The 25,249-nt window shown below is 46.2% G+C and overlaps 1 protein-coding gene across 7 annotated transcripts in view; it reads right to left on the reverse strand.

Moving 5' to 3' along the window:
- PCDH11X (protocadherin 11 X-linked) overlaps positions 1-23,554 on the reverse strand; it is a 1,835,932-nt gene extending 1,812,378 nt beyond the window's left edge. For 3 of the 7 annotated variants that reach the window (XM_068249999.1, XM_068249997.1, XM_068249998.1), the window contains exons 1-2: positions 23,410-23,554; positions 9,152-9,266 (exon numbers count right to left, since the gene is read on the reverse strand). Coding sequence is in view for 6 of the 7 variants with exons in the window: in XM_068249997.1 (XP_068106098.1) it covers positions 9,152-9,183 (32 nt within the window). In the remaining variant the exon portion in view is untranslated. The remainder of the gene's footprint in view (positions 1-9,151; positions 9,267-23,409) is intronic. The other 4 variants (XM_068250003.1, XM_068250004.1, XM_068250000.1 and 1 more) reach the window with 3 other exon arrangements.
- Positions 23,555-25,249: the final 1,695 nt, after the last annotated feature.

Below are 25,249 nucleotides of genomic sequence, written 5' to 3' on the forward strand. Positions count from 1 at the left end.
TACACTCTATTAGGGTATAAGGGAGGCTACAGGAGGCAGAAGAGCTTACACTCTATTAGGGTATAAGGGAGGATACAGGAGGGGGAGGAGCTTACACTCTATTAGGGTATAAGGGAGGATACAGGAGGGGGAGGAGCTTACACTCTATTAGGGTATAAGGGAGGATACAGGAGGCAGAAGAGCTTACACTCTATTAGGGTATAAGGGAGGACACCGTAGTCAGAAGAGCTTATACTCTATTAGGGTATGAGGAAGGATACAGGAGGCAGAAGAGCTTACACTCTATTAGGGTATAAGGGAGGATACAGGAGGCAGAAGAGCTTACACTCTATTAGGGTATAAGGGAAGATACAGGAGGCAGAAGAGCTTACACTCTATTAGGGTATAAGGGAGGATACAGGATGCAGAAGAGCTTACACTCTATTAGGGTATAAGGGAGGATACAGGAGGAGGAAGAGCTTACACTCTATTAGGGTATAAGGGAGGATACAGGAGGCAGAAGAGCTTACACTCTATTAGGGTATAAGGGAGGATACAGGAGGGGGAGGAGCTTACACTCTATTAGGGTATAAGGGAGGATACAGGAGGGGGAGGAGCTTACACTCTATTAGGGTATAAGGGAGGACACCGTAGTCAGAAGAGCTTATACTCTATTAGGGTATGAGGAAGGATATAGGAGGCAGAAGAGCTCACACTCTATTAGGATATAAGGGAGGATACAGGAGGCGGAAGAGCTTGCACTCTGTTAGGGATCGAGGATACAGCAGGCAGAAGAGCTTACACTCTATTAGGGTATGAGGAAGGATGCAGGAGGCAGAAGAGCTTACACTCTATTAGGGTATAAGGGAGGATACAGGAGGCAGAAGAGCTTACACTCTATTAGGGTATAAGGGAAGATACAGGAGGCAGAAGAGCTTACACTCTATTAGGGTATAAGGGAGGATACAGGATGCAGAAGAGCTTACACTCTATTAGGGTATAAGGGAGGATACAGGAGGAGGAAGAGCTTACACTCTATTAGGGTATAAGGGAGGATACAGGAGGCAGAAGAGCTTACACTCTATTAGGGTATAAGGGAGGATACAGGAGGGGGAGGAGCTTACACTCTATTAGGGTATAAGGGAGGATACAGGAGGGGGAGGAGCTTACACTCTATTAGGGTATAAGGGAGGACACCGTAGTCAGAAGAGCTTATACTCTATTAGGGTATGAGGAAGGATATAGGAGGCAGAAGAGCTCACACTCTATTAGGATATAAGGGAGGATACAGGAGGCGGAAGAGCTTGCACTCTGTTAGGGATCGAGGATACAGCAGGCAGAAGAGCTTACACTCTATTAGGGTATGAGGAAGGATGCAGGAGGCAGAAGAGCTTACACTCTATTAGGGTATAAGGGAGGATACAGTAGGCAGAAGAGCTTACGGTCTATTAGGGTACGAGGGAAGATACAGGAGATTCAAGGGAGCACTTAAATCCCTAGTGGAAGATGGAGTAAGGGAAGGTGTTTTGACAGAAAAAGAGAAGGAATATTTAATACCGAAAACCCAGAGAATTGCAACCATATACTATTTACCTAAGGTACATAAAAACATGCAGAAGCCACCTGGGAGACCCATCGTGAGTGGGGTAGGCTCATTATCAGCGAGATTAGGTGAGTATATTGATTTTTATTTGCAGCCTCTAGTGAGGAGAACACCCTGTTTCTTAAAAGATACGGGGCACTTTTTGAGTATTTTGGAGACCTTAAGAATAACTGATCAAACTTTTTTAGTGACAGTAGATGTCGCTTCACTGTACACGGTGATAGGCCATAGAGAAGGAATGCAGGCCATTAATTTAGCATTGGAGGAGGATGGTATGTTAGAACCGGAGCAGGTGGCCTTCCTACAGAGATGCATTTGTTTTGCTTTGGAACACAATTTTTTCTGGTTCGAGAGTAATTTTTATCTACAGCTCAAAGGAGTAGCGATGGGGGCAAAGTTTGCACCCAGCCTGGCAAACATTTTTATGTCAGAATGGGAGAAGACAGTAATCTTGGGGAACAGATGGCCCAAACTAAAATGTTGGAAAAGATTTATCGATGACGCATTCTTTCTATGGGAGAGTGATGAGAGGTCCCTGAATAATTTTATAGCGAATATTAATGACAATTCCCTCAATTTAAAATTCACCTGTCAATATAGTTTAAGTGAGGTTGATTTTCTGGATGTCACAGTGTATAAAGAGGGAACACTGTTGAATACACGTACCTTTTTTAAAAAAACAGATAGGAATAGTTTCATTCCGGTTTCCAGTTGCCATTATGATCCCTGGATAAAAAATATCCCTAAGAATCAATATTGCAGGATTAGGAGGAATGCTACGCGTGAAGAAGATTTTTTGGAGCAAAGTACGATTTTAACAGACAGGTTTAAGGAAAAAGGTTATGATGGGGACTTTTTGATAAAACAGAGAGATGAAGTTCTAGAAATGGACAGGAAACAGTTGTTAGTGAAGGAAGATGGAAGAAGAAGCAAAAAAGAGGCAAAAGAGTTTTTCTGTCCAATGATTACTCAGTATAATGTACAGCATCAGGAGATTAAGCAAATTTTGCAAAAACATTGGGGAATTTTGAAAATGGATAAGATTCTGGAGAATAAGTTGCCTGATAGGCCAGAAATGATTTTTAAGAAAGCTCCTAATGTTAAGGACAGGCTCATTAAAAGTGTGATTAATGAACCAATAAAAAATGCAGTGGGACGTAAAGGTTTCACTAAGTGTCTGGACTGTTTTGGATGTAGAAATACTAGAAGTCCAAAATTGTTCCAGGATCATTTTAGATCTAACTGCACAGGGGAAATTTTTAAAATGAGTGATTCTTACAGTTGTAACACTGAGTATGTGATCTACATGCTGGAGTGCCCTTGTGGGCTTCAGTATGTGGGTCAAACTACTAGGTCTTTTAAAAGAAGATTATATGAGCATGTCCATAAAATTCAAAAAGGGCATAAAGATCATAAGGTACCTTTACATTTTCTGGAAGCCCATGGGAAAGATTGCTCTGGCCTTAATTATTGTGTATTGGAGAATATAAATAATCATTGGAGGGGAGTAGATAGAGAAAGGGAGTTGCTTAAGCGAGAGACCAAATGGATATTGAGGTTAAGAACTATGTTTCCGGAAGGACTAAATATGGAATATAACATGAATTGTTTTATAGCTACTGATTAGTTAGAGTTCTTTTTAAATGAGTGAGTGGTATGAATGAGGGATGAATGGAGGTTCTCAATCTGTGAAGTACTTGTAATATGTGAAGAATCCAGGATAATACATATTATGTAATGTTTTATGATGTATTTTTATTGTGATGTATAACAGTATTGTGGAAACGGGCAGGCGCAGGCGCAGTAAGCTGGTGGGCGCGACGCGCTATAGCTATAAAGGGAAGCGCCGTAGCCCGTGACATTTGACCCCTTGAGAAAGTCACGTGGACGAAACCGGTTGGGGAGGAGCTACAGGACGCGTGAGGGATTGCGGAGGTGCGCGGATGTCAGCTGGACGGCGGTATTGCGTGGAGGAATCAGCCGGACGCTGCCCGCTATCTTAACAAACCCTGCGCTTACTTGTATGCCTGTCATAGACATACATTGTTGACACGTGAGTGTAACAGCTTGTGTTTTTAATGGAATAAACATTTTTAAAGTGAACTGGATTACGCTATGTGGAGCTTGTTTATGCTTTTTACTTTTGAGGATTTGAGGAGGCGGCAGTGAAGAGCCCACATATGACCAGACGGGCTGATTGATTGACTGTACGCATATGATCATTTAGTATGATCTAAGGAGCTGGTGAGTGATCTCACAAGCGGTGTGGTGGTGGATTGAGAAGATTACAAGTCACAGTGAAAAGGATTGAGAACTTTTTATTGCGCTGATTACCATAGACTTTTTATTTGAGGCGAAGAGCTTGCACTCTGTTAGGGATCGAGGATACAGTAGGCAGAAGAGCTTACACTCTATTAGGGTATAAGGGAGGATACAGGCGGTGGAACAGATGTTTCTAGTGTTGCCGCACCCGGTTATCACGTATACATGTGTGAGGCAGTCTTCCAGGGCTTTGCAGCAGATTTGTCTATACTGACAATCACAAACGCTCTGATTTTCCCATTCCTGCTCAGAGCTTTAGGGATTTAAGGATGTAAATATAATGCCTGGCGTTATCGGTGTCTGTCCTCGCCTTCAGCGCTAATCTCTGTGTTATCTGCATCCTTTTACACAAAGCTGCACTGATGCTGCCCTCGCCATGCCTATAATGCTCCCCCGACATAATGCTTATTGTGAAATGCCACCTGGGCAGGATTATAATCGCCTGTTACTTGGCAGAGATCTCAGCACCCCATCCCCGGCCTGACATACAGCTGCTGCTGACTATATTATAGGAGATCGCCTATTACCAATTCTCCAATGATTATCCGATAACCTGGTATCTAACTTACCTCCACAGCCGACTGCCTATTACCAATACTCTGACACCCCCCCTCCTGACGCTTGACTACATTACAGCTGCCGTTCCTCTGATAACCTGACGCATAACTTACCTCCCAATACCCTATTACAAATTCCTCCCCTGGGCACGGTTACATTATAGCTTATTACCTAATACCGCTCCCCTGACGCTCCTCCGATAACTTGGCCTCTAACTTACCCTCCGATTGTCAGACAATTGCCTGTTACCAATACTTTGAGACCTACCCCCTGTGCTTAGCTACATTATGTATAGCTGATCGCCTATTGCCACTCCCCCCCCCAATAAGCCAGCACCTTACGTACCCCCTGCTCTTGACTATATTATAACTGATTACCTTTTACTGCTCCCCTGCCGCTCCTCAGATAACCCAGCGCCTTACTTACCCCATGCTCTGTTATAGCTGGTCGCCTATTGCCAATCATCTGATGCTCCACCAATAACCTGACATCTAACTTACCCCCTGGCACTTGGTTATAAAATACAGTAGCTGAACGCCTAGTATCACTCCGCCGCTGCACCCAAACTACCTTCTCGGCATGTTATAGCCGCAATTTACAATGGGGTCTTTAGCAGCGCTCAATGTATTAGGCGCATCCCTTTTACCTGAGAGGATGTACCTCTCTTGCTTTCAGGGAGTAATTAAACTTGTGATGATCCATAGGAAAGCTATATACACACCTTCACTTACTGTTGCCCCAGGGATTGGTACTCAATCCCTTGGACAACAGTTTAGGCTCGGGTTCTGTACAGATGCGTCACTAGCATGTAAGCTATTGGCGCATTCTATTACCATGGAGGGGGAAAGCTGGGGTGGCATGCAGCACACGGCGAGGTGGATTTACCATGCCCTCGGCTGTTTATAGACTGCCCTGCCTAATACCCGTTACAATAAAATCGCCAGGGGGGCGGCGCAGAACTTTTTTTTTTTTCACTGTTAACTTTTTATTGAACATTTTTTTCAAAGAATACAGGCAAATGTGTAGCAATAGCCATTACAGGTATAAAACATACAGTAAAGATCAACTTGTCACATAATAACTTAGGCCTATAAATATTATAAACTACCGACTATGTATATGGTACTGGAATATTTTGAGAATTAGCATTTGGCCTAGCCATCTCACCAGTCATATGTATACACAGGGGCGTCTCTCACCCACCAGGCAAGTATAGGCGGTTGCCTGGGGCGCCATGAGGTGGTGAGGCGCCATGAGGTGGTGAGGCGCCATGAGGTGGTGAGGCGTATTCACCCACCGCTGCTACTGTGACCATGTTTTTTTAATTTTTTTTTATATTATATTACCTCCCGACTCAGTCCCCGTGCTCGGCACGCTACCATGTGCTCAGCAGTGCCTCCACCTCCACTTCTCCCCAGCCAATAGAGCAATCAATACTGCTCTTCTCTGCCAGGCTCCTTCTTTAACCACCCTGGCGTTCTGATAAGATCGCCAGGGAGGCTGCGGGAGGGGTTTTTTTTAATAAAAAAAAAAACTATTTCATGCAGCCAACTGAAAGTTGGCTGCATGAAAGCCCACTAGAGGGCGCTCCGGAGGCGTTCTTCCGATCGCCTCCGGCGCCCAGAATAAACAAGGAAGGCCGCAATGAGCGGCCTTCCTTGTTTTGCTTAGATCGTCGCCATAGCGACGAGCGGAGTGACGTCATCGACGTCAGCCGACGTCCTGACGTCAGCCGCCTCCGATCCAGCCCTTAGCGCTGGCCGGAACTTTTTGTTCCGGCTACGCTGGGCTCAGGCGTCTGGGGGGACCCTCTTTCGCCGCTGCTCGCGGCGGATCGCCGCAGAGCGGCGGCGATCAGGCAGCACACGCGGCTGGCAAAGTGCTGGCTGCGTGTGCTGCTCTTTATTTGAAGCAAATCGGCCCAGCAGGGCCTGAGCGGCAGCCTCCGGCGGTGATGGACGAGCTGAGCTCGTCCATACCGCCCGGCTGGTTAAAGCCGTGCCCCTTCTTCTCAGTAGCCACACAGGTAAAGTGTTTACCTCGTGTGGCCCAGCCTTTAACTCCGCCCCACGCCAGTCAAACCAGGAGCCAGCGGCCAGCCAGCTTATGCCCCCGGCAGTCTGACCCCCCACCTGTGTCACTGGCTGCACACAGACACTGGAGCGAGACAGCCAGGGGACAGATGCAGTCACAGAGAGAAGAATGTGATGTGTCCGTGTTGGAGCCCCGCCCCCGCACAAGACAGCAACACAGCCCGGGAGAAGGGAAGTTTCTGCTCCAGAGTAGTGATGGGTATTCCGGCTCTTTTCAGAGAATCGACTCTTCTGAATTGGCTCCCATTAAAGAGCCGGCTCTTACGGCTCTGAATCGGCTCTTCATTAAATATCACTAAACACCACTCAGAATCGGAGTAAAAGCCCCGCCCCCATCTCCATGACAATTCCAGACTGCTTCTCTGACTGGGGCAATCCCTCCTGCTACTGCTCTGCTCCGCCCCATACACTCCTACAAGCTGCAAGAGGAGGACTACATCTCCCAACATGCCTCAGCGCCCTTTATTGCAGAGCAAAGCAGAGCTCTGTGGGGCGGCTGAGGCATCGACTCTTTCAAAACTGAGAACCGGCTCTTGTCGTTCGCAGCAAAGAGCCCTTAGAGCCGGCTTGTTCGCGAACGACCCATCACTACTCCAGAGATGATAAGCTGCATGCACAGGCAGAAGAGAAGGTATGCAGGCAGGCTGCTAAGAACACTTCCTGTCCTGTGTGCAGACTCCCAGTACTGTTATAACTGCTAGAATGTGCCCTGCTCTTTTGATACTAGAGTTTTCTTTGAAAGCTGGTTAGGCTGTAGGCTGGTAAAGCTGTAAACCTATGCTTTAGTGCTGTGCTGTCTCTCCCTCTCCCCTCTCTGTTCCTCTGCCCCCTCTTCCATCTTATGCTGTCTCTATCCCTCTCTGTTCCTCTGCACTCTCTTCCATCTTATGCTGTCTCTCCCTCTCCCCTCTGTTTCTCTGCACCCTCTTCCATCTTATGCTGTTTATCCCTCCCCCTCTCTGTTCCTCTACCCCTCTCTTACATTTTATGCTGCCTCTCCCTCTCTACTATTTCCCTCTGCTCGGATTACGTGTATTTTCTGGTAAAACGCTTCCACATTACGATTATTTTCTGACAACGCTGCCCCATTACGATTATTTTCTGGTGAAACGCTGCTGCCCTATGATTAATTTCTGGTGAAATGCTGCTGCAATAAGTGTATTTTCTGGTGAAACGCTGCCACCTTACGAATATTTTCCGGTGAACTGCTGCTGCAATACGTGTATTTTCTGGTGAAACACTGCCACATTACGATTATTTTCTGGTGAATTACGATTCTGAATTACGATAATTACTATTATTTTCTGATGAAACACTGCCGCATTATGATTATTTTCTGGTGAAATGATGCTGCATTATGATTATTTTCCTGGCGGGGAGGGGCTTGGGGGGGGGGGGGCACAGGTTTTCTCGCCTGGAGTGACAAAATGACTAGAGGCACCCCTGTGTATACAGACCATAGGTACCATATCAGATCAAGTCAAATCCAGAGAATATATATGCAGAGAAATTAGAGAGAAAGGAAAGGTATAAACATGAACTAAATCTTATCAAAAGAGAAACAAAATCTTGGTTCAATCCTAAATTATTATTAAATGTATTCATCCTATCCCGTCTGGGCCCACCCTAGGCCCTAAGATCATGATTTCTGTAATGTAGTCTAGGCTTCTATTGCCCCCATAGGTTCGTAGCCGGTTTTCCATGCATAAGTTATGTTGGGTTAGGTGGAGAACATGTTGTATATTCGGGATATCCGCATTTTTTCAATTTGTAAGGAGTAAATGTCTGGCTGCAGCTAATATATGGAATATTACTAGTCTGTATTTCATATCTATATCTTCCAATCCTATATTGAGGATTGCTAAGGCTGGATGAAGTGAGAAAGGGGCGTGGAGCGTTATTGCGATCTTATTTTGCACTTCTAGCCAAAAATGTATCTATTTGTGGACATTCCCACATCAAGTGAAACAGGGTGCCCACTTTACCGCACTGTCTCCAGCATAAGGGGGATTGGGACGTATGAAAGTGGGCACTTTTTTTTTTTAATCATGTAGCTAGCCTAGCGCCAGCTACATGATAGCCGCTGTGCAGCGGCATCCCCCCACCCCTTCCGATCGCCTCCGGCGATCAGAGCAAACAGGAAATCCCATTCAGAATGGGATTACCTGTTTGGCTTCCCCTGTCGCCATGGTGACGATCGGGATGACGTCATCATCGTCATGGCGTCTGAGGGAATCCATATCCACCCCTTAGCGTAGCCTGACGGGGATTGGCCCGGGTGCGCAAGGGGTCTGGGAGGGGGGTGGGCGGCGCGGCGGGTAGCGGTGAATCAGCGCAGAGCGGTGGCGATCGGGTGGTACATGCAGCTAGCAAAGTGCTAGCTGCGTGTAACAAAAAAAAATGCAAATCGGCCCACCAGGGCCTGAGAAATGCTCCACGGCTGCTTACCCCGAACTCAGTTTGGGATTACCGCCAAGGAGGTTAAGATTTAAACATTTTAAAATCATATTTAAAGAAACTTGAATAAGTGACTAAAGCATACATGAAGTGACATGATAAGATAAACATGGGTGCACAGAGTACCAATCCTACTTACAACTTGACTGGGTTTCTTTTTATTCTTTTCATTGCAAGGGTTGATAGATTAGTGCTTTATCCATGTACAGTAGATGAAGCAGTTAGTCTCGCCGTCAAATGCGGATAGAGCTCTCCTAAAAAGTAATAAAAAGTCAAAACACTTTTATCTGGCTGAACAAACACTCCTGATAACCTGATAACAGGATAGCAGGGAAAAGTTCAAACGGTTAACTAAAAGTTAACTCAAATTACACTTTAAGGTTTGGTTCCCACTTGCAGCTGGACCGCGAATGGCCAGGGAAAATGGACATTGTATTATCGCCTCCGATGGTCCGCTGTGGTCCGGCTGGAGCCCGTGGCGAATGTGTTTACAATATAGGCTATATGGGAAAGCATCTGTCTGTCTAGGAAAATCACCTTGTCCGGTTCAAAAGCAATTTTTTTTAGCACTCCTATCTTCCACATTGGAGTGCCATCACTCCAAGGGCTTGATTCACTAAACTAAATAATTCAAATATCACTCCTTATCAAAGATATCACACCTTATCAAAGTTAACACGCCTTATCAGAGTAGCATAGTGAGTGCTACAAACTTATGCCTGCTAATTGGCAATGGCACTCGTCCTGCCCTGAGCCCCTGTGGGTTCATAGCGTTTGCTATGCTACTCTGATAAGGTGTGTTACTTTAATAAGGTGTGATATCTTTGATAAGGTGTGATATTTTTTTCATAAGGTGTGATATTTTTTCATAAGGTGATTTTTTTTTTATAAGGTGTGATATTTGAGTTATCACGGCTTAGTGAATAAAGCCCTAAAAGTGCTGCAGGACTTGAGTTTGGCGGTTCATAAGTTCAGCTGAAAGCAAGGTTGTGGGCCCAGGCCTAAAGGTGCGTACACACATGCGACTATAGTCGTTTGTAACGATCGTTCCCCGATCTTTACCAACGACGATCGTTACAAAAAATGAACCACCGACTATTAAGGCAAACGACGAACGAGCCAAATCGCTACCAAAGAAAGTTCTGTCTCGGCGGATTTTAACCAACGACGATCGTTTGCAAAAGTAGTACATCGTCGGAAACGGTCGTTCGTACTAGGCTTGACATGCGCATCTCACTATTTCTCCATGGAACTTCTCATTTTTATGCGCAGGCGCAATAGTTGCTTTCTGTGATGTAACGTTCGTTCTAACGATCAGATCGTTACACACCTTTTAAAACTACCGTTACTTAGGTCGTTCTTTCATCAATTAAAAGTTCGTTCGACGTTCTTAACGAACGATTGTTGTCGCATGTGTGTACGTAGCATTAGACTAAGGAGTCGGAGCCATTTTGGGTACCTGGAGTCGGAGTCGTGGTTTCATAAACTGAGGAGTCGGAGTTGGAAGATTTTTGTACCGACTCCACAGCCCTGGTGGAGCGCAGAAGAAGTCGACCCGGAAATCGACCTGGCGAGGTCGGCTGCGCCAGCAGAGGAGACCGGGAGCCACCGGAGCTGCAGCGAGGTCACAGGACGGCTGCCAGGGGCTGGAGGATGCTCCAGGTAAGTGGATTTTTCTTTTTTAATGAGCCTGGACGTATCCTTTAAGGTTTGGTACACAGTCATTTCCCATCAGATAGATGGGTCAATAGATAATTTTTCCACTGATCTGATTTCTGATTGCTTTCTGATCACTTTTATGCAAATCGATCAGAAAAACGATCGGAAATCAGTTAGGACCTGTCTGAAATTATCTATTTGACCCATCTATCTGATGGGAAATTGCATGGTGAGTACCAGGCTTAAGGCTTGGTTCCCACTTGTAGCTGGACTACGAATGGCTAGCGAGAGTAGACATTGGGCCTGATTCACAAAGCGGTGCTAACAGTTAGCACGCTGGTGAAAAGCCCTTTATCATGCCTAAACTCAGTTTTGGCATGATAAGTTTAGGTGTGATAAGTTTAGGCATGATAAGTTTAGGTGTGATAAGTTTAGGCATGATAAGTTTAAGCGCCAACTGCGTTAGCACCGCAGTGCACAGCTGATCAAAAGTTTTGCGCTAGCAAAGTCTGGTGCACTTCGTATAAAGTTTAATGGCGCTGCTTTGCATGCGGGACTTTGCAAGCGATCTAAACTTATCTAAACTTAGCATGCCTAAACTTATCACACCTAAACTTATCATGCCTAAACTTATCACACCTAAACTGGCTTTTCACCGGCGTGGTGCAATGGTTATCATGCCTAAAGTCTCTAACTGGGTTAGCACCGCTTTGTGAATCGAGCCCCTTGTATTATCTGCTCCGACGGTCCGCTGTAGTCTGGCTGGAGCCCGGGGGTGGATGCGTTTACAATATAGGCTATATGGGAAAGCATCTGTCTGTCCAGGAAAATCACCCACTGAGGTTCAAAAGCAATTTTGCAGCACTCCTATCTCGTAATATCACTCCAAGGGCTTGATTCACTAAACTGTGATCATCCAAATATCACGGCTAGCCTTTTTGCACGCGCTTTCGCATGCAATCTCGAATTTTGCACGCGAAAACGCTAGCGTGGCTGTGATATGAATTATCACGGTTTAGTGAATCAAGCCCCAAAAGTGCTGCAGGACCCGAGATTGGCGGTTAAAAAGTTCAGCTGAAAGCAACGTTGTGGGCCCAGGCCTAAGGCGTTCTGCTGCTGTGAGGCTCTCCCATAGAGATGGTCAATGATAAGATTTGTATATTCAATGTAAACAAAAAGACACACCCCTCCAAACCATAAACAGCGGCTAACAAAGGCACAGCAGTATCGCAGGGTCGTCCAAACCTAGAGGCACAATATATGAAGGAAATCATCCACACTGTGCCTGAAGTGAGAGGGATATGGAGGCTGCCATTTTTATTTCCTTTTAAACAATGCATAAAAAGTTCCTATTAAACAATGCAGATTGCCTGGCTTTACCGCTGATCCTGTGTCTCTAATGCTTTTAGCCATAAACCCTGAAGAAGCATACAGATCAGATGTTTCTGACTGAAGTCTGACTGGAATAGCTGCATGCTTGTTTTATGTGTGTGATTTAGACACTACTGCAGCCAAAGAGATCAGCAGGACAGCCAGGCAACTTGAATTGTTTAAAAAAAAAAAATATGGCAGCCTCCATGTACTTCTCACTACAGTTGTCCTTTAAGTTTCCTGGCTGTCCTGCTGATCCTCTGCCTCTAATAATATTAGCCATAGCCCCTGAACCAGCATGCAGCAGATCAGGTATTTCAGACTTTATAGTCAGATCTGACAAGACTAGCTGCTTGCTTGTTTCTGGTGTTATTCAGATACTACTGCAGAGAAATAGACCAGCAGGGCTGCCAGGCAACTGGTATTGTTTAACTACTTGAAGACAATTGGCGTGGAAGTGGCGGCAACCCCAGGACCGCTTAACGCCGATCGGCGTGCAGTCATGGGGGTGGAGTTTTCAGGGGATCGCGCGCATCCCCGCTTCAATGGCTGAGCTCTGCTCCTCCATCAGTCGCCCAGTGGCGATCTCCGCTAGGCAGTGGCGTAGCTAAGGAGCTGTGGGCCCTGATGCAAGTTTTACATTGGGGCCCCCTAAACACTCTATACATAACAATTGATACGGCGCACCAAAACCTGCCAATGGCAACTACAGTGTCAGAGGTGCAAGAAGGGGATGGGGAACAGCTTGTTAATAATTACCACTATTCAAAGTATCTATAGAAGTGATTATTATCAGCACAGGACCAATAGAGAGCTAATATTGCAGTTGAGGGAGGGCCCTTTGGAGCCCCTCTGGCCCAAGGGCCGTGATGCGGTCGCTACCTCTGCACCCCCTATTGCTACACCCCTGCCGCTAAGAGAATGCTAGACGGCAAAACCGCTGTCTAATAACAGTGTACAGCGGTGTGATCTAAGGCAGAGCTGTACTGGGGACAGCCGTGTGATACAGCTGTCCCCCTGGGAGACACAACAGTGATCGGCTGTCATAGGCTGGCGGGGGGAGGGAGTAAAAAATAGGGAAATTTATTAGTAAAATAATAAAATAAATATTTGCAAAAAAAAAAAAAAAAACATTGGGGGAGCGATCAGACCCCACCAACAGAAAACTCTGTTGGTGGGGAGAAAGGGGGGGGGGGGTCATTTGTGTGCTGAGTTGGACGGCCCTGCACCTTGGCCTTAAAGCTGCAGTGGCCTATTAAGTGAAAAATGGCCTGGTCTTTAGGGGGGTTTAACACTGCGGTCCTCGAGGGGTTAAAAGGAAAAAAATATGGCAGCCTTCATATTCTTTTCACTAAAGTTGTCCTTTAAATCCAGGGTTGATCTATTAACTGGCAGTAAACTCTCCCGTGCGTCTATGCCAGTTTCTGCTACAAGTAGCGTGAAATGCTTATGTTTTATAGGCACATAAAACAAAGTAATCACGTTGAAAAAACATGTTTGCCGTTAATCTTTGCAATATATCGAGCCAAGCTGGAGAAAAGTGCATTTCTTTCAGCGATCTCCCTGTGAAGACATAAGGTGGTGTTTGGGAAATAATCCTAGGCAATTATGGGCCACTCCTGACCCAATCTAGATACGGTATAGAGTGTGGCGGGGTCCTCCAGACGATGTTACGTACAGCAGAGCGGTCTGGATAGCATGCGGTAATCCTCTATATTCTCTAGTAAAATGGAGGAACGCTGCTGCTAGACCCAACAGACCTGGGAACGCGGCTGGATTAATGGATCTACGTTTAAGCTGCATCTATGTTCTAATCCAGCGCTTGTAAATGTGCCGTAGGATGAACGGTTTCCTATTTAGACTGTCTGTGCTGTAAAGGGCGATATCTGGACGTACGATTGGATAAACGGCTGTACATTTACTGTTGCGGTTGACATGCATGGTTTACCGGCATTTAAACGCTCCACTCCACCGGAACACAGACGCTAATGATACCGTAACTGTTAAAGGGAACCTGAAGCGAGTAAAATTATTTAAAATAAACACATGACGTAGCTGCAAATGAATATTACATACTAACCTCACCATCAGCTCCTCTCAGAAGCTCATCATTTTCTTCTCACAGTGATCACTTCCAGTTCTGACAAGATTTTGTCAAAACTGAAATATACTATTTGCTGTCAGTTATATATATATCAGCAGCTGTCAGTTACACCTGCATGTGCAAGGTAATGTCCATGTTTCCCTATGGCTCACGTGGACGATGTTACAGTTTAACAGTGTGCTGATCAGGAAGCTGTTATGGGGTATTGGCCATTTTTTAAATGGAGGACGGAGAATTCCATTGATCACAGTGGACAAATGGGACGCAGGAGAGAAAGAGATTGAGAAGTAGACTACACAGGAGGTAAGTATGACCTGTGTATGGTTATTTTGACTTTTTATTTTCAATTCAGGTTCTCTTTAAAGAGGGACTGTAGTGAAAATAACAATGAATAAAATTGCTTATTGTTTACAATATTCATGTATAGATGATTTAGTCAGTGTTTGCCCATTGTAAAATCTTTCCTCTCCCTGATTTACATTCTGACATTTATCACTGGTAGTGACCTCTTTAGTTCTGTCAGGTGATCTGTACGGAATGTTCATTACTGAGAGTTCTATGCACAGAGGGAGATAGTATTTGTTTGGCAGTGGAAAAAGCCATTCTTTCCCACAATGCAACAATGTGGGAGGGGTTTCACCTGGGAGGGGTCCTACAGCGCACGTCTGTGGCCGGGAGTGCACTGCTCATGATGTTACAACATGCGCATGTCGTCATACGCATGCGCAGTGTGCTCCCGACCATGGGCGTGCGCTGTAGGCTGAGAGGAGACACCGGGGAGTGGTAGGCACAAGCACAGGTAACAGTATATGCCTCCCCCCCCCCATTTCTCAAACAAAAGTTTGAGCTCTGGTATCCTTTAAGGTGCCGACTAACGGTACAATCATAAAATTGACCAGATCAGGTGACGTTCAATGACGAATGATCGTTCTACCAATCTTTCCGTCGATTTGAATTCCAGAACGATTGTCTTAGTCCAATTGCTCATCATTTACCCCTTTGTTGAGGGGCCAGTACCAGGGATGTAACTACAGGGGAGATACCATGGTGACTGCAGGGGGGCCAGAGCTGTAAGGAGGTCCCAGCTAATACTTTAGTCCCTCTGGTAAAGCAGGTAGGTAGTTTTAGACCCTGCATATTCTGGCAAGCAGATGCAATCGCAAATGCTATGCCATTTTAATTAAATAGACAATTGGGTACTTTTCCGTTGGCCGGGCGCATCCTCTAGGTGGCGATAATTACTATTCCCCCTCCAGGCCGCCATGGATACTGGGGAAAGATGTAACTCTGCTGGAGTTCTATCGCCACCTAGAGGATGCGCCCGGCTAACGGATAAGAACCGACAATTGTCAGCCAGTATATTTGTAAGTCAGGTGACTCCTGGTCTGAGCACACACTACTTATTAATTTGTAGTTTGCAAAAGATAATTGTGGAGTAGTTTTTGCAGGTGTGACATCATCCATGGCTACGGTTTGCAGAAGTGTCCTCGAGTTTAGCAGCATTTTAATGCTTTAATGTCAGTATGCGGAGTTCCCCTTCAGGAAATGTCAGCCTCTCTGTAGTGTGTGGCCCCCGCCGTCGATGTCGCCATGTAAGGAAAACACATTTCTCTAGTTTCTTCCGTTTGATCTTCACCCTATTTGACAAGCAATAATTGGAGATCAATAGGGAAGGGGCAGGAGAAGACGAGATCCTTCCTGGTGGTCAGTGGCAGTAACCTCGGCTATCGATCGGTACAATTACACATATGACTTCCCCTCCTGGACCGGCAGAACTTTCCTGGAAGGGAAAACCATGATTACATTCTCTATTGAGGAACCGGCCCTGCAGACGGGATGCCAGCGCACGCTGATTAGGTTATACCTACCTAAATGAATAGATGCTCCTCTTACCGAATGATCTGTACGGGGGCCAAACCTTCATCCAGCCACTTATGCAGCAGATCTGAGGCGACAGGCTGAGCCTTTTCAAAATTGTCTGTGGGAGTGTTTCTGTACAAATGTGTGTGTGTGTGTACTGTGTGTGTGTGTGTGTACTGTGTGTGTACTGTGTGTGTACTGTGTGTGTACTGTGTGTGTACGTGTGTGTGTGTGTGTACTGTGTGTGTACTGTGTGTGTACTGTGTGTGTGTGTCTGTGTGTACTGTGTGTGTACTGTGTGTGTGTGTCTGTGTGTACTGTGTGTGTACTGTGTGTGTGTGTGTACTGTGTGTGTGTGTGTGTGTACTGTGTGTGTGTGTGTACTGTGTGTGTGTGTCTGTGTGTACTGTGTGTGTGTGTCTGTGTGTACGTGTGTGTGTGTGTGTGTGTGTGTGTGTACTGTGTGTGTACTGTGTGAGTACTGTGTGTGTACTGTGTGAGTACTGTGTGTGTGTGTGTGTACTGTGTGTGTGTGTGTACTGTGTGTGTGTGTCTGTGTGTACTGTGTGTGTGTGTCTGTGTGTACGTGTGTGTGTGTGTGTGTGTGTGTACTGTGTGTGTACTGTGTGAGTACTGTGTGTGTACTGTGTGAGTACTGTGTGTGTGTGTGTGTACTGTGTGTGTGTGTCTGTGTGTACTGTGTGTGTACTGTGTGTGTGTGTGTGTGTGTGTGTGTGTACTGTGTGTGTGTGTCTGTGTGTACTGTGTGTGTGTGTCTGTGTGTACTGTGTGTGTGTGTGTCTGTGTGTACTGTGTGTGTGTGTCTGTGTGTGTGTGTGTGTGTGTACGTTGTGTGTGTGTGTGTGTGTGTGTGTGTGTGTGACTGTGTGTGTGTGTGTGTATACTGTGTGTGTGTGTGTGTGTGTACTGTGTGTGTGTGTGTGTGTGTGTGTCTGTGTGTACTGTGTGTGTACTGTGTGTGTACTGTGTGTGTGTGTGTGTGTGTGTGTGTGTGTGTGTGTGTGTGCTCTGTGTGTGTGTGTGTGTGCTCTGTGTGTGTGTGTACTGTGTGTGTGTGTACTGTGTGTGTGTGTGTGTACTGTGTGTGTGCTGTGTGTGTGTGTGTGTGTGTGTGTGTGTGTATTCATGTGTTATGTTAATGTGCGTCTGTGCATGTGTGTGAGAATGTGTGTCTGCTCTGTGCATGTGTATGCATGTGAATATGTGCATTTGTGTGAAGGTGTGTCTGCTCTGTGCATGTGTGTGTGAATGTGCATGCATGTGTGTGTGTACATGTGTGTATGTTAATGTGTGTGTGTGTGTGTGTGTGTGTGTGTGTGTGTGTGTGTGTGTGTGTGTGTGTGTGTGTGTGTATGTATGTATGAATGAATGTGTATATGCGAATGGACGTGGGTGCGTGTATGCAAGTGTGCTTGTGAATGTGTATGTATGTGTGTGCAAATGCACATGGGTGTGTGTGTATACATGTGTGCATGTCAATGTGTATGTGTATGTATAAATACGTGTGCAAATATATGTGTGTGCATGATGCAGATCTGTGTCTGTATGCATGTGTCTGTAAGCATGTGTGTCTCTTACTTGTGCATATATGTATGTGTGTGTAGATCTTTGTGTTTACGCATGCGTGTGAACAGAGTGTTTGTAACTGCACGTGTAAAGGCATGTTTATACTGTATGTGCATATGTTTGTGTGTACATGTGTTTTGTATGTGAGAGGATGCAAGCATATGTGTGTGCACACGCCTACATGTGTCTTTTTACACATATGAGTGTTGTATGCATGTGTGTGTTGTGAGTACATGTGAATGTGTGTGTGTGTGTGTGTGTGTGTGTGTGTGTTGTGTGTGTGGATACGTGCATATTTATGCATGTAACCATTGTGAGAATCAATCATGCTTTCGTAGGCAAGGTATACTGCAGAGCCCCCATCCCTCCAGGCCCAGTACTGAGTCACTTGCTTGCACCCCGTGGAGCCCCTCTGTACAGTTATCAGGCTTTGTATCATCGCCTTTTATCTGGGCTTATATCTGTTGTCTGCAGTGAAAGTTAATGAGAAATCTGGAGTTATTCCGAGTTGTTTTATAAACAGAAGTTTAGCGGATCATCTTCGGCTTAGCGGCAGACAGAGCTGGTCTGTGGGGGGTTTTCTTCACTAGGAAGAGAGGGGGAAGGGCAGGCGCGCTGAAGCCTATGGAAAGAGTCATTTTTTGCAAATTCTTGTTCCCATGTTGTGATGTGAGAAGACTTTATAAAACCTGATTCATTGAGGAGATGGTTTGAAAGGGTAATTTTTGGATGAGAGTGTGCTTAGAAAGGAGGATGAACGTTACATGGAGAGAGAGAGAGAGAAGGAGGGGGAAGGGGGAGTAGAGAGAGATGGGGGTAAAAGGCTGAGGGATAGTGGGGTAGGGTGAGGGAGAGAGAGGGACAGTAGGGGGTAGGCGGGTAAGGGAGGAAAGAGGAGAACAAGGGGATAGAGAGTGAGGAAGGGGCTTGGTAGGGTAAGGAAAGGCAGGGTGGTGCATGACACCCTATGCTGCTAAATATTGGGAGAAGAGAAAGGGAATAGAGACAGAGAAAGGGGATAGGGATGGAAGGGGAGGAAGAGGGATAAGGGGGGGAAGGGGGATATACTAGCTGGGTAAGGGAGGAAAGAGGAGAACAGGGGATAGAGACAGAGGAGAGGGGAGGCTGGGGTGGGGGGGGGGGGTGCATGCTGTGCTGCTATGCTATTGGAGAATAGAACAGGGATAGTGGTAGAGGAGGAGATAGAGACAGAGAAGGGGGCAGGCTGGGGTAGGGGGGCTGCAGAGGTGAGCAGGGGAGCAAAACATTAATAGGTGATTTGACCAGAGGGATCTGGAAAAATGATGCAGCAGTATCCCTTTATAGTAAACTCCACGGTACTGGACACAGTAGGGTTAGGAAGTGGTTTATGCTGAAGAGAAGGTTGTTGTTAGGCAACAGGAAGTGGTTTTTGTTGAGGAGAAGGTTAGTATTAGGCAACAGGAAGTGGTTTATGTTGGGGAAGAGGCACTAGTTAGGCAACAGAAGTGGTTTATGTTGGGGAAGAGGCTAGTGTTAGGCAACAGGAAGTGGTTTATGTTGGGGAAGAGGCTAGTGTTAGGCAACAGGAAGTGGTTTATGTGGGGGAAGAGGCTAGTGTTAGGCAACAGGAAGAGGTTTATTTTGGTAAGGTTAGAGTTAGGCTACAGGAAGTGGTTTGTGTTGGGGAAGAGGTTAGTGTTAGGCATGTTACAGTATGTGAAGTTTATGTGGGTAGTGGGTTAGCTGAATAGGAAGGGCTTTTTCTGCAAGAGGAAGTTAGTGTTCTATTATAATGGAAACTATAATGACAAGAGATAACAGAGGGCAGTATTATAACAGGAGGAAGAGAGGGCACTATTATAAGATAGAGCAACAGGGGGCACTACTGTAACAGGGGGAATAGAGGGCATATTGATAAAGGGGGTAACAGAGGGCAGTATTAAAACAGGGGCAACAAAGTAAACTATCATACATAGGTCCACAGTTATAAGAGGGAGCAACAGAAGGCATTACTATAACAGGGAGCAACAGAGGACATTATTATAACAGGGGACAACAGAGGGCATTATCTTAACAGGGCAACAGGGGACTTTATTGTACCAGGGGACAAAAAAGGCACTATTACAACAGGTTACTATTATAATGGGCAGCAGAGGCTTTATTGTAACCAGTGCTGTGGGGTCAGTGCAAATATCACCTGAATCAAACTCTGACGTTTATGAAATCGCCGACTCTGACTCTGGGTACCCGACACTGACTTCTCAACTCCGACCACTTAGTCTAATGCTAGGTACACACTATTAGATTTTATGGTCGATTTACTGTCCGATCGATTATTTTCAACATGTCCGATTTGCTTTCCAATCGATTTCCGAGCATTTTCCGATCAATTTCCTATTACAATTAACGGAAATCGATCAGAAAATGCTCGGAAATAGATCAGAAAGCAAATCGGACATGTTGGAAATAATCGATCGGACAGTAAATCGACCATAAAATCTCATAGTGTGTATCCAGCATAATACTTACCAGGGCTGTAGATTTGGTACAAAAATCATCCAACTCCATGACTCCGACTCCAAGTACCCAAATTTACTCAGACTCCAATTCCGACTCCACAGCCCTGATTGTAACAGGGGATAAAAGAAGGCAATATTACAACAGGTTACTATTATAACAGGGGGGCAAAAGAGGGCATTATTATAACAGGGGCAACACAAGGCACTTTTATAACAGGGGGCAACAGAGGGCACTATTATAACAGGAGGTTATTTAGTTATAACAGGTATGATCTCTATAGTGGGCACAATAATAACCGGGGCAATAACAGAGGTCTCTATAATAACAGGGTAATAACGAACGGTACAATCTTATGATAGCCACCGAAATAATACACCACTACCTGGCCACGCCCACATTTTTTCTGCTTCGGGGAAGGGGGTGTCACCCAATATTTTGATGGGAAGCTCGCTGTTTCCTGGTTATGCCCTCTGAGCTCGTCCTTAGCTTCTTTCCTGGAATGTGATTGGTGAATGGGATGAGAGCACGATAGGCTGCGCCTCATCTAAATGTAGGAAACGAGGCCGAGAGTCCACTGCCATCCAAATGAGCAGGAAGCGGCGGCCGGAATATCAAGCGCGAGGATTTGCGGCCGCGGGAAGCCGCTGTACAGTAATTTTCAGACATATCACTTTTTGGTAAATAGCCAGCGGGGTCAGCCCCGAACATCGCTAACAAATCAAAAGGTATTTGGGGTGGATGTGTAGATTTTGGAGAGGAATTGCTTGGAGGTCAGTGGAAGTGAACCCGATACGAGGGAGATCCGTGGAGAATGGAAAGAAGGTGTTTGAAATTCCTCCTTGATTCCTAATTATTTCATAACTGAAATCACCTGGACCGCTGATTGCGGGGAACAGGCTGCGTGGAATTTTAAACGTGGAGAAGTCGGCTGCAGCATCTCCTGCTTACTGTACAGTTATAATAACAGGATCTCCCTCCCCCCCCCCCCCCCCCCCCCCACTGCCAGGCTCCGCAGTGATGTACTGTTACTGCTAGTACCAGTAAAGTACACCTGTCTCTAGATTCAACATTTCTCCAATAACAGGTGCTATATTGTATACTGTCGAGGAAATTCCCAAGCTGAAACGCACTTCTGTTTGCAAGAGAAAGACAATTCTTGTTTACAGAATTAGGGGGACATTTATCAAGACTGTCTGAGACAAAATATTGGTAGGTTTTCAGAAATCCGTGCAGAACTGTCTCAGACATCTTAAGAAATCACTAAATAGTGCAGATTCCTTCTTAAGCTGTTAGGAATATGAAGAGTTAGAAAGGTCTCACAGTGCAGTGTGTGAGGGCAATTGCTGTTGCTGAGGTAACCAATACATCAATGCACAGCACTTGAAGGGTTAAGCACAGAACAGCTTCACAGGACCCCTTCACAATTCATGCCTAGTCTGTACTGCTGCAATATGTAGAACTGCTATTAAGCACTTCTTAACCTGCAGCAGTTTAGGAATGGATTTACACTTTTCTTAACTGTAGTGCAGTTCAAAAATCCACGCTAAACTGTCACTATTATGTAGAATTTAAGAATCTTCTTATTATACAGAACAGTTCCCCAGCTAGTTAGAACCGTTTAAGAAGAAACAACTGTCAGTATTGCTTTGCTAAATCTGTCCCTTATAGCGTCCTTTTAGCTTAGAATGTTCTGTTTCTGAGCTGCAAGATAAAGCGTTCTGCTCCCAGCGACTGGACTGCGCCTGTGCGACTAGCCACGACTGGAGGACTTTCCGGGGTGAATTGCTGGTGATCCAGGTGGTGGCGGAGGAGGACGGTGAGGGAGTGATCAGCCTGGACTGGAGAGGGTATATATTTTTTCCTCCCAAGATATTATATATAGGTGTATTTACACATACCTGGGGCTTCCTCCAGCCTCATGAGGTGCAGAAGAGCACGGCCGGCCAGATGACCGGTAGCAATAAGAAGATAACAGAGCGGCTGGAGAGGACGGCGAGGGAGCCCACGCCCCTCATGGGGCTGGAGGAAGCCCCAGGTGAGTATGAATACACACATATATAAAGATTTCAGGACTACTTTAACTGTCTCTTACACACACGAGCACACGCGCACGCATGCACACACGTTTTTGTTTTTACATATTTTTGTTATTACGTCACAGTATTGCATACATTGCTATAAGTTGCTTAAAGAGAACCAGAGATGATTAAAAAAAAGCTTTTATACATACCTGCAGCTTCCTCCAGCCCCATACGCACGGATCGCTCCCACGCCGCCGTCCTCTGCTGCCTGGATCCGCCGATACCGGGTCCCGTCATTGCCGCGAGTCGGCTGGCGGACGCTGCCGATTCTCCGCATCACACGGCGCTCCCTCTATACAAGTACGCATGAGGCTGCCTACTGCGCAGCCGCATGCGTACGGGTATGGAGGGAGCCCCTGTGATGCGGACAATTGGCCGCGTTCGCCGGAAGTGACGGGCCCGGTACCAGCGGTTCCAGGAAGCGGAGGATGGCAGCGTGGGAGAGATCCAGGCTTATGGGGCTGGAAGAAGCCCCAGGTATGTATAAAAGCCTTTTTCTATTTTTAAATTGAGTCTATGTCCTGGGGGTCTCGGTGAGCGGCGATGACGGCGGTTGCGGCGGGTATGTGCGGCGATTCGTCGCGATTCCGGCGGGATTGGACCAGCGGTCTCTGGTCTTTAAGTGCCATGAGACCGCGTTAAATGGTTAAAGAGAACCTGAACTGAAAATAAAAAGTCAAAATAACCATACACCATAAAATAAGATCATACTTACCTCCTGTGTAGTCTACTGCTCAATCTCTTTCTCCTCTCCTGCGTCCTGTTTGTCCGCTGTGATCAATGGCATTCTTCATACTCCATTTTAAAAATGGCCAATGCCCCCTAACCACTTCCTGGTCAGCACACTGTTACACTGTAATATCGCCCACTTGAGCCATAGAGAAGCATGGACATTACCTTTCACATTCAGTTGTAACTGACAGCTGCTAATCTATAACTGACAGCAACTGGTGTATTTCAGTTCTGACAAAATCTTGTCAGAACTGGAAGGGATCACTGTAAGAAGAAAATGGAGAGCTTCTGAGAGGAACTGACTGCGAGGTAAATATGTAATATTCATTTGCAGGTACATCATGTGTTTATTTTAAATAATTTTCCTCGCTTCAGGTTTCTTTTAAAGCACATTAAGAACCAAAAAAGGGGAAAAATTTTTTTACACTAGATGTCTAAATTCAGAGTTGTATAACTATAATAATATATAATAATAACATACTGAAAATACCCCTCACCCACCTCTGCCACTTCCTGTTCCTTTATTCAGCTACATCTCCTCCAACTGTCCACAGCTTATTGCTAAACTTCATCTGCCTCTCTGAAGAGGAGGGTGTGGCCCCAGCCGTGACAGAAGTCGCTGAGGGAAGGAGGGCAGGGCGGGGCCCCAGCCGTGACAGAAGTGGCTGAGGGGGAGGTGGGCGTGTCCCCAGCCGTGACAGAAGTGGCACTGGCTGTGGGGAAGGTGGGTGTGACCTCAGCCATCACCAGAAGTAGCTGAGAAGGTGTGTAGGGCCTCAGCCGTGACAAATGTAGCAGAGGTGAAGGTGGGTGGGGCCTCAGCCGTGTGGGAGCTGAGTGTGGCCTCAGTCATGAGAGGAAAGGCAGCATGTGGGGTGTGGCCTCACTCAGGAACGAAGCAGCTGTACCTGAGGAAAACGTGGGTGTGGCCTCAGCCAGGAGTGAGGGGGCTTAAGTGAGTGGCATTGTGGGCGTGGCCTCAGCCAGGTGAGTGAAGTGCCTGTGACCAGCAGTGTACATAGTAGTACCATATATGTATAACATTGGGGAGTTATACTACAGTACAACATACTGATGGAAACTTTCTGACAGGGATTATAACTGGATTCAGCTGGCAGAGCTCCTCCCACATGCCCATGTGACTAAAGAGGGAGTGTTTCAGACCTGACTAGACATGAGGGATCAGCAGTAGGTCCCTCCTCTGCGGAAGGGATAATCTGTGAACTGGGGAAGCAGGTAATTTCATTTCTTATTTTGAAAAAAAAATGCAATTTTTGTTTATAAACCTTTCCGTGTATAATTCATTAAGGGCCCTTTTCCACCAGCGCGTTTGCGCTGGCTGAATCGCAAAACCGCAAACCGCTAGCGATTTTACAATCGCTACGGTTTGCTTTTTAACATAGGAATCGCGGTAGGTCATTTCCACTACCGCGATTCGCTTTTGTTGGGAACGCGAACGCGCGGCGGAGCGATCATTGCCGCGATTTTGCTATGCAGTGCATAGCATAGCAAAATCGCGGCGGCGAACGTCGGGGAATCGCCGGTAATTGCGATTCAGCAATCGCTAGCGTTCAGCGTGAACGCTAGCGATTGCAAGTGGAAAAGGGCCCTTAGAGTAATCTTTTATTGAATGCATATAAAAACATTACCCCTTTTAGGCTTAAAAGTGGAGTTGCATCAGCATTGTTTAAAGTTCATTAGAATCACTGCGGGGAAATCATAAAAAGAAGATACTTCTGAATCACGATACTTCTTTTAAAGAAAACCTGTGACGAACCCCCCCCCCCCCCCCCGGGGGTACTCACCTCGGGTGGGGGAAGCCTCCGGATCCTATTGAGGCTTCCCCAGTCCTCCTTGGTCCCACAGTGGCAGCGATAAAGCTCCCAGAACAGCGGGGATGTAAGTATTTACCTTCCCGGCTCCAGCGCAGGCGCAGTATCAGCTCTCCGCTCGGAGATAGGTGGAAATAGCTGATCGCTGTCGGGCCGCTCTACTGCACAGGTGTAAGTCTCCTGTGCCTGCATAGTAGAGCGGACCCGACAGAGATCGGCTATTTTCACCTATCTCTGTGCGGAGAGCCGCAACAGCGCCCCCGCTGGAGCCAGGGAAGGTAAATATATCAGCCTTGTCAGGCTTGTGGAGGGAGGATTCCGGGCCACTTCGGGGGAGCCAGCGCTGGATTGCCTGCAGCTACAGGGATGGGGGAAGCCTTATTGGGACCCTGAGGCTTCCCCCTCACGAGGTGAGTACCCCCCAGGGGAACTTTTTTTTCGTTACAGGTTCTCTTTAAGGTGGCCACTAACGATACAATTTGCTGTACCATTGTTTACGAATGGTTATT

Source organism: Hyperolius riggenbachi, chromosome 8, assembly GCF_040937935.1.
Source record: "Hyperolius riggenbachi isolate aHypRig1 chromosome 8, aHypRig1.pri, whole genome shotgun sequence".
NCBI classification, from domain to species: Eukaryota; Metazoa; Chordata; class Amphibia; order Anura; family Hyperoliidae; genus Hyperolius; species Hyperolius riggenbachi.